General features: G+C 35.2%; 1 protein-coding gene across 1 annotated transcript; it reads right to left on the reverse strand.

Annotated features, from left to right (window-relative positions):
- Positions 1-6,018: 6,018 nt before the first annotated feature.
- On the reverse strand, positions 6,019-8,538 carry LOC114373858 (replication protein A 70 kDa DNA-binding subunit C-like). Its single transcript, XM_028331415.1, has 11 exons — positions 8,398-8,538; positions 8,051-8,320; positions 7,881-7,942; positions 7,602-7,729; positions 7,435-7,525; positions 7,292-7,335; positions 6,878-7,016; positions 6,686-6,806; positions 6,414-6,584; positions 6,266-6,325; positions 6,019-6,192 (listed from the first exon to the last, which is right to left on the reverse strand). The coding sequence occupies exons 1-11, from the start codon at positions 8,536-8,538 to the stop codon at positions 6,019-6,021; spliced, it is 1,401 nt and encodes a 466-aa protein (XP_028187216.1).
- Between the last annotated feature and the right edge of the window lie 1,763 nt (positions 8,539-10,301).

Consider the following 10,301-nt stretch of genomic DNA (forward strand, 5'->3'; position numbering starts at 1 on the left):
GCTTAGGGCTGTTCATGTGTCCTCCACTTTCGAGTTTGGAGCTGTGTTCCATGATTGCCTAAGAGAGGACCCTCAAGGCAATCCTCCATTCTCATCCTTTTCCGGAGCCACATGAATGTTATTGCTTAGGGCTGTTCATGTGTCCTCCACTTTCGAGTTTGGAGCTGTGTTCCATGATTGCCTAAGAGAGGACCTTCAAGGCAATCCTCCATTCTCATCCTTTTCCGGAGCCACATGAATGTTATTGCTTAGGGTTGTTCATGTGTCCTCCACTTTCGAGTTTGGAGCTGAGTTTCATGATTGCCTAAGTGCGGACCCTCAAGGCAATCTTCCATACTCCACCTTTGTTCGGAGCACCATGAATGTCATTGCCTAGCGCTGTTCATGTGTTCTCCATTATCAAGTGCGAAGCTTTTGGTGACTGGGAAGCACGTTATTCTGTTGTTTTCCAGATCGGTCCCTTCGCCAAGTATGTGCATATGTGTATATGTGTATTATATTCGTTGTTCTGGTTGTTGTTTGTATTTTGTTTTGTGCAGAAGAAAAAAAGAAGAAGTAGAGATGAGAGTTGTCATCACGGAAAGGGCAGGACGGACGAAATCAGTGTCCTATCTTTGCTTTCCTCTTATCTCCGATGAGAGGTAAGTAAAGAGGGGCAAGTGTCATACCCTAATTTCGTCCGGGGATTATTACTTGATGACATGCAACCTTTGGTTAGCCGCTTTGAGATACTTGGCGTCCTTTGTTGCACAATAAATGAAGTCCCGAGACGTCTCAGAAATCTAAAGGAAGCAGGTTTGCGCGATCCGTGAAATTCCGTAATGTGGCGGAAGTCGAAAAGAGGTGTTTTTGCGCAATCCGTGAATTTCCGTAACTCCTTCGAAAGCTAAAAAAGAGTAAATACATAATCCGTAAGGATTCATAACCTTGCGGAAGGAAAATAAGTATCGTTACGAAATTCGTAAATTTTCATAACGTTACGGAAAAAGAATTACAAAAAAATAGAATGGGGGTGCATTTAGTTAAAAAGGGGGTGCAAATTGCAACCAGGCCCACTTGGGCCCTCCAGAAGATTCCTCCAGAAGGCTGTTGCTTCTGGAGGAAGCAACCTTGCTCGCCTGGGCGAGCTGGGCGGCAAGCTTCTCCCCTATTTTGCTATAAATAGGGGATGAAGTGAAGAAGAAAAGGGTTCAGCCCCTTAGGCACTTCTCTCTCTCTCGAAATTGCTGAGGAAAATTATTTTCGTGAAGAAAATCCAAGCCGAGGCGCTTCCGTAATGTTTCCGTAACGTTTCCGTGAGTAATTACGCGAAGATTCTCGACCGTTCTTCAAGATTCATCGTTCGTTCTTCGTTTTCTTCAGTCTTCAACGGGTAAGTACCTCAAACCAAGCTTTTCAATTCATCCTATGTACCCGTGGTGGTCCACATTTTGTTTCATGTATTTTTATTCTCGTTTTCATTTGCTTTTTATACCCCCTTTTGACGTGTTTAAGCCATTTATTTAAGTCATTTCTCGCTTAATCTAAAAATAAAATAAATTTCCACCGATCGTTTGAATTGTATCATCCATTAATTTTGGTTAAAATGAATTCCGACCGTTCGGTCGTGCCATAACCACGTTGGAAATCAAAAAAGAGGTAAAAATAATAATATAATAATCAAAAAATACCTTTTAGTAAAATAAAAGCGAAAGATCAATCAGACGTTTTCTCTTTGGGATTTCTCATTCTTAATTGAATTGACTAATAACTAAAGTGAAACTAAGGCTAAAATCAACTCGCCTAGTCAAGCTCGTCCACAAAAAATAGGGTTTTAAAAGTTTATCATTTCAGTTTCTTACCAAGTAAAATGTATCATTTTTAAGGTCCAACGCCTTAAAATGATCACCTTTCAAGTAAAAAGAATCACTTGATTCACGCATAAGAAAGAACTACGTAGGTCTGATTTCCTCTCCAAAGGAGGGTACGTAGGAGCAAAAGCCCCGCTTTTGTCGACCTCAAAAAATAAAAAGAAATAAAAGTTAAGATAACACAATTCCACAATTCTAAAAAATAGGTTGTTTTCCTTTGAGACAAACGTAAGAGGTGCTAATACCTTCCTCAAGCGTAAATACAACTCCCGAATTTAGAATTTTCATTTTGACCGGTTTCCTTTGGTTTTCCCGACATTTTCCACAAATAAACGTTGGTGGCGACTCCGCGCATCTTTCCTCCTTTGGAAAGCGCACCCGTGAACCTCGCCCTCGCTCGCCCGTGAAGGGCACGTTGCGACAATCATGATCTTCATAAAGAATGTTGTGTTGATCTGGAAGATGAAAAATACAATCTCTCAACAGCAGGCTTTTTGTCGTGGATTGGAAAAGCAAATATTCTCCAAGCAGCTTCACAGGGAGAAATGTATCTGTGATATAGGTTGGTTAGTAAAAATAATAGTGAGAAAATAAATTATGCAGGTTAAGATGAAATTACCTGCAATCTAGATATTCTTTAAGTTCATCATTTTGAATATTTACATTTTGAGCTGCGTTATTGCTATCAGAAAGCATAACAGCAGTCACCCTGTCATAGCCTTTGTTTATGTATTTAAATAAATATTTGATTGAAGTACTTTGATTACACCATTCAATATTTATATGAGCCCGATATTTTTTCAGTAATTTTGGGTTGTAAGGTACTACATATATGTTATCAATGATAACACCATTCTTTGAAATTGAATGACCATTGTGTCTTCTACGATAGAGTGGATAACTGTTTGAATCCAAAAGAGTCTGAGGCTGAAATTGTTTAGGATAAAAATGACTGCATTTGCCTTCTTTCATACATGGAGAGTTGGGTTGTAAAATTACGCATGGGCCATGTATCATATGGTTCTCCACCAATCTGTAGAGTTCTGGGTCATCTTGATGGGAAGGTATTTCAGCTGATATTATCTGATCAATGTTAGTTGAAGATGGATATTTATTGTCTGGATGTAGAAATAGTAATAAATGTACGTGAGGGAGTCCTCGCTTTTGAAACTCTATAGTATGCATATTTGTGATCCACAAAAGATAAAGTTGCAATGGTAAGTATAATTCTGTATTTCATATCTATAAAAGTGTTGGTTAAATTGTAATATTTTAGCTATTAATATCTACGTTATAGAACAAAGAAAAATGTCCAAATGACCAACTAATATTTGTATTTAATCTAAGTATAAAAATGATGGTCAACTAAACTCTATAATATGCATATCTGTGATTCACAAAAGATAATATTATGATGGTAAGTATAATTCTGTATTTCATATCTGTAAAAGTTTTGGTTAAATTGTAATATTTTAGCCATTAATATTTGCGTTATACAACAAAGAAAAATGGCCAAACGACCAAGTTATATTTGTATTTAAGTATAAAAATGATGGTCAACTTACATGCAACCACTTTTCCCAGTAATTGACCCTTTGTTAAGTCTGACAGCATGTGTTCATATTTTAATTTGAAAATTCGTGATACAATATCTGGACTGTCTGTTGGTTGGAGATTCAAAGGTGAAAGTAATCTACGAATTTCAGGCCAATTTGGATTACAGGTTGGAGTAATAAAAAGATTTGGAAAACCAACATGACTGCATATTGCCATACCATCAAAGTAAAGTTGATCCATATAACGTGGGCTCCCAACAAACGTTGAGGGTAAGATGACTCTTTTTCCCTTGGTTAAGCCTTTAGCTGTTCCAGTATCCAATGAAGTTTGTAAGCTAGAATACTTATCAACTCTAAGCTTCTTTTGGTTGTTTCTGATATAGCTAAGTCTTTCTGATTCCACCATGGTATAACCTTCTGCTGCATAATACGTTTTATGTTGATCCTCGCTTTTGCAGAATCACATCTCTTTGCATGTTGATAGTTCTGCATGTTGAAAATGACTAAAGGCATAATTGAGTTAATTGTAAACTAAACAATAGATTTACATTCAAACGAAGATCCAAATGCTTGTTTTAAATGTGCGGAAACTACAATAAAATTAGAAGATGGAAAAAATCGGACATGAAGCATTTCATTGCTTCTTGATTATAGGCTGACTATTAGTGGTGACATAAATTAGAAATACATATAATAGCAATGTTTGAACCATAGCAAAAAAGAGCATGAAACATTTTTTTTTCAGTACCTTGTGTGCATTCAGAATCTTCACTTTTTGATGAATCAGACGCAATCACTAAAAAATAGAGAAAAACAAAAGAAAATCTTACTAAGGCAGCTAACTAAATTGATTTCTTGTAGAACATGCTATATGAGATGTCTCACTATTATATTCTGAAGTGCAGTTAACTGTTGGTTGTGAAGATGACTGAGCATGACCATGTCGCTTCTGCTGCATAATACGTTTTCTGTTGATCATGGCTTTTGCAGAATCAGATCTCTTTGCATGTTGATAGTTTGCATGTTGAAAATGACTAAAGGCAGAATTGAGTGAATTATAAACTAAACAATAGATTTATGTTGAAACGAAGAACCAAACACTTATTTTAAATCTGCAGAAACTACAATAAAATTAGAAGATGGAATAAATCGGAGATGAGGTATTTCATTGGTTATGGATTATAGGCTGACTATTAGTGGTGGAACTTCCTGGATTAGATATGTTTGCATGTTGCTAATTCTGTATATTGAAAAAGGGTAATGATAGAATTGACTGAATTGTAAGGTAAAGAGATGAGACCAAAGGTAGATGACATAGCAAAACTATGATGCAACATTAACAACTAGTAAAATTGGTAATATAGAAATCATGACACTTGGTTTCGGGAAAAATTGGGTTTTGGGACTGTTGCTAAGCTTGCAATGAAAGATATTGTCTATTTAGGACTCTGGTGTCAATCTAGACACACAAACCAAGTCCATAATGGAAAATAGGTAAGGTAGAAATTATCATAGTCATTGGCGGAAATATTGACTTCTGTAACTGCTACTAAGCTTGCAATGGAAGACATTGTATATATATCGATGAATTTTGCATTCACTAACACAAATTTGTTTAATTTGTACGCTCAAATCTATTAGCTCATGTGTTCAACTTGAAATATGAATTTTATATTTTACATCTTTTATTTGGCATTATGTAACCTTGTCCAGCACATCACAAATTTTTCTTTGATTTCTCTTGGCCATAGATTAGACCTGTTTTATATAGTTCTACTTTGTTGTAGTTAAAATCAAGATTATAGTTGCGTAAGCCATCAATGAAGTGAAAAATTGCAACTGAAATATTGAACACATGATTTTAGCAAAGCAATGATGGCTAAAAAAATGGAGTGATAACATTCATGGCAAACACATTCCAAATGAGGAAATATGATGTCAGGATAGAAACTTTGATTAATTTAAAGAGCACATCGATTGAGAAGGAAAACTGAAACTAAAAATTTAACACAATCCTCTGCATTCTATTTTTTTCTTAATCTGGTTTTTTTCCTGTTATTTTCACGCAATTTAGATGGGAATGGAATTCATTAAGCAGTTAACCAAGAAACAGATTAAGAAAGTGAGAATATCGAGTATCAACATGATCGCTAATGTAGCTATAAATTTTCCTCCTTCGTTGTTTTTTAATATTTGATGTTATTTGAACATCAATTTATCTCCTTCACCGTTTTTTTTTATTTAGGCTAACTCCTCCATTAATTTGTTAGAACCATATAGACCATCAAAGGTATGATAAACAACAGTTCAATTGTATCGAGGACAACCAAACAATGAATACTGGGAAAATCAATTGTTTTCAGTGCCATATTTAATATAAGAAAACTAGCAATACTACAACAGAAACACATAATATGGACAGATCTCAATTTAGAACGTCTAAAAGCATGAATCCAAAAAAAACTAGTTTTCAAATGTTCAAAGCATCAGCATACTGGAAAAAAACGCTAGGGGAATCGGCAAATGCAGTGATAACAAAAACTACATAATTGCCTGTTCAATATGACAATATTTTAATAGCACCGTGAAAACACAACAATAAGAATTTGGAATCAGCTAAATTGGCTCTTATGAGAATGTCTTGTTAATTTGTTAGACGATAGTTGGGCTGGGAAAATTTGCAAGCTCCCTAACTCATCATCAACTTCATCAGATGACATCCGTTTTTTGGGCGTTAAAGGCAATCCGGCAACCGGATCATGGTCAGCTATGACAGACAGAGATTGCTGCATAAAGCATAAACTGGTAAATAAAAAACAATATAAGATATCAATGTTCATGACAGCAACATTAACTCACACATTCAGGATGCGTAGTATTATTGCAATCAACATTGGAAGGATCTATTTTGGAACATGCCTGCACCATATATAAGTTGATGATAGTCAAACTCATGAATCATATCATTATGACAACAACGACTAAAATAAATATCAGAAAAGAACACCTCACTATCAGGCAGCATCTCGAGAATAACATTGATCAAATCTAGGTCATTTGAGTATCTAAGAACAACTGCATTTTTGAATTTTGATTGAATCCTAACCTTAAAAGCAAGCACATGACCCAACAATTTGTCAAGTGCTTGAGGGGAAGCATTCAAATCAAGATCACCATCCTGCCAGAAACAGCACAAATTCACTAGCTGCTAGTTACAACTCAAAGAACAAAATATAATACATAAAATGAGAAGCAGCATATGATAAGGCATGAACATACTTCAATCTTGACCCTATTCGCATCATCAGCTGTTTCACCAATCAATTCAGCACATTCACGGTCCCAGAGCAAAAACTTGTTACTCTCATTGTTTTGGGTAACCATGACTTCAACTCTATACCTACCAATTTAGATGCTAGTCAAAAACAAAATGCTGAATAAAACATGCTAATGGACTAAAACTCCAATTGCCTCAGAACAGGCTGATCATTATCCTTGCCACATCCGCATGTGAATGGTCCTGTTTGGATGTCAGTTTTCCTATGACATTGAACGCAAGCTGGATAACACCATGAATGGTTATCCATGACTATTTTGCTAATAGTCCCCACTGTAACACAAACAACGTCCTTTTAAAAAACCATAACAATCAAATTGCCAACAATAAAATGCCATTGTTAGACACATTAGCTATAATATATGAATGTGAACAAATCTAGGCAAATTCGACTTCCAATTGCAATGAATATAAAATAAACACAAATAATAGGTCCACCTCAGAAATGGCATTGATTTCTAAAATAGTTTTGGCTTCAGCTTTTGAAAGAAACGAATCCTTTGATGATACCTGGCTTCCACCTGAAACTTGTGAACTTGCTTAATCACCAGGTAGCAAAACTGGACTCACCTCAACACCTAAATCTAAAAGCCTAAGGCAATCAGATAAATAGAATAAAGCAACAGAAAACAATCAAGACGATTGACACATGAATTTAACAACCACGGAGCAAAGATGATAAGCAAAATACCTCTCTTTAAATTCCTGAATTTCCAATATAGGATCATTAATCAATAGTTTTGACGCCTTGAAGGAATTGCTCACTGAAGCTAGATAACTTCCTGTAAATGCCAAGAACAACAACGACAAAACTCATCTATTGAGTATCCAAATCAGTAAATAAAATATCATACTTACCCTGCGCATCTTTTATTCTGGCATGTGTCAATATAATAACCATCGGCTCATCATCCCCACGTTCATTCAAATAGGATAGGAACTGAGTACAGTAATTCTCCCAAAGTGTGCAAGACAAAATTTCACCACTACAGCAAAGAAACAACATTACATCCATCACCTCATAAGGATAAAATAGACATAAGCACCATGCAAAATGACAAATAAAATCCTCGACAATATAAACTCTAAATAACCAAATATACATAGGAGATAGCAAAAACTGTGATTAACCATAACCTCAAATCCTTCATTCTAAAAACAACCCTAGTATTTTTTGATGAAACATGCCGAAAGACCACCTGATCAACGACCCCAATAATATCTTAAACCACCAAAAATGAAAATAGGTCATTGAAAAAAACCCAAAGAAGTTATGATCAAAACGAAAGCACAAATTGTGACTGTACTCTCCAACCAACAGGCCAGACACAATTGCCAGCAACAACATTTGCAAATTCAACAAATCTAAATTCCTTAAAAGGCAGTTCATGCAAATCAGCTTCTCTAACAACCGTCACTCCAATAAAAAATAACTTGTACTCATGTTTGCACACTCTAAATTGACCATCATTCTTGACAACTTTGAAATTATGCATAACATAAGTGCAATTATCTTTCAAATCAGCTTTCCAAGACTTGAGGTGGTCCGATTTACAAATAGCATGAATTTGATCACCCTGAAATATGCAAACTATATAATCAATAAATGATATGAACAACAATCCAACAATCAAATAGAGAGCACAAAATATACCTCAGAATCAACAAAAACCATTTCCGCTTGCTCATACTTGTTGGGAGTCCCAACGAACCAAAGATTGGTGATCCTAACAGTAAGCTTAAGCGTCTCTTTTGATCCATCAATAGACCTAATCTTGTCAGGAATCCTCGCCATAAAATTACATAGACCTGCCAATTCTAAATGAAAAATGTAATAAATCCAAAATGATGAAAATGATATGCAAAGAATGATTGTCAATTTAGAATAGAAAATTATGCTAACAAAAAATAGAATAGCAACACAGACTTAAATGGCACATGCAATAACATTTCAATCAATGACAAAATACCATAAAAACTATGATACTATTCGTTGAACTACTAAGCCAATACATGCAACAACCTGAACATAAAAAGAAAAGCCAAATCAGCAAATAGCAGAGAAGCAGAAACAAAAATTATATCTCCGAACAAATAATATTGCAAACAAACAAATAGAAGGGCCGAAAACAAACACAACAAAGTTCAACTTCTGGAAAACAGAATACCAACCCATCCTTAAACCACACATGCAATAAGATTTCCATCAATGCCAACATACCACAAAAAGTATTAGACTATCAATTAATCTAGTCAGCCAATACATGCAACAACCTCAACTCAAAAACAAAATAGGCAAGTCAGCAAACAGTAGAAAAGCAAAGTAGAAATACTATATCTCTAAAACAATAATATGGTTAATCAAAAACCATGCAAATGCAATCCAACCATCGAAATCAGTGAAAAGAGACTAAAAAGAAAATACCCAACTCAGAAAGAGCAAAAAAACAGAACCAAACAATTATAGCTCTAAAGGAATAATATGATCAATCCAAAACCATGCAAATGCAATCCAACGAACAACAGACAAATGGAAGCCAACAAAAAGAAAACCAAGAATTTGTAAATAATAAAAAACAGAATAGAACACGTGTCAGAGGAACATAAACATGCAGAAACCAAAATCACCAAACAACAAAAACCTGACAAAATCACACATGCACAACAGACAAACAATAATATGGTTAATCAAAAAACACACATGCACAACAAACGAACAATAATATGATTAATCAAAAACCATGTAAATACAATCCAACCATCGAAGTCAGTGAAAAGAGACAAAAAAACAAAATAGCCAACTCAGCAAAAAGCAAAAATCAGAATCAAACAATTATAGCTCTAAAGGAATAATATGATCAATCCAAAACCAAGTAAATGCAATCCAAAGAACAACTGACAAATGCAAGTCAACGAAAAGAAAAGAAAGAATTTGTGAACAATAAAGAATAGAATAGAACACGTACTAGAAGAACATAAACATGCACAGACCAAAACCACCAAACAACAAAAAACTGACTCGAACCTTCAACCACAGAAGAACGGAAATCACAAACTGGAAACCATAGCCTCACGCCAAAATGCTAAACAACAGAACAGGTATATTGAAGATGGAAGCCAACTAAAAACAAATGAAGAAAGTGAAACAAATGCAAACCCAGCATAAATCACCAGCTTGGAACTTGCTAGTGAAAGGACTCAAAAACGCTAGAAAAGAAGCCACGTACACCACCAACCACCAAAACTGGAAACGGCAATCTAATCACTCAACAACACACCAAGCTACGTGGCTTAAAACCATAACCATATAACCATAAAATAACACATGGCAGCAAGGTGGCAGAAAACCAACCCAACCTAGAAGGGCATAAATGACCAAAAAGAAATTGGACAAGTGTTAAGCTCTCAGCTATGGGTATTTTGACCAAAAAACCAAAAAATTGGACAGTTGTCAAGCTCTCAGCTATGGGTATTTTAGTATTTTCCACATACTTCAATTTTAGTATATAGATATTGATAACTATACTCGTTATTGGACCAAGTTAACGTGTATACCTG

The sequence above is a fragment of the Glycine soja genome, chromosome 2, assembly GCF_004193775.1.
Source record: "Glycine soja cultivar W05 chromosome 2, ASM419377v2, whole genome shotgun sequence".
Classification (NCBI taxonomy): Eukaryota; Viridiplantae; Streptophyta; class Magnoliopsida; order Fabales; family Fabaceae; genus Glycine; species Glycine soja.

Coding starts and splice junctions, on each gene's coding strand:
- LOC114373858 (XM_028331415.1), bottom strand. CDS start 8,538: ATGGCGAGGATTCCTGACAAGATTAGGTCTATTGATGGATCAAAAGAG. Junction 7,336..7,434: donor ATTCAGGAATTTAAAGAGAG/GTATTTTGCTTA, acceptor TGATTGCCTTAG/GCTTTTAGATTTAGGTGTTG. Junction 7,017..7,291: donor GAGTCCAGTTTTGCTACCTG/GTGATTAAGCAA, acceptor TTTGTGTTACAG/TGGGGACTATTAGCAAAATA.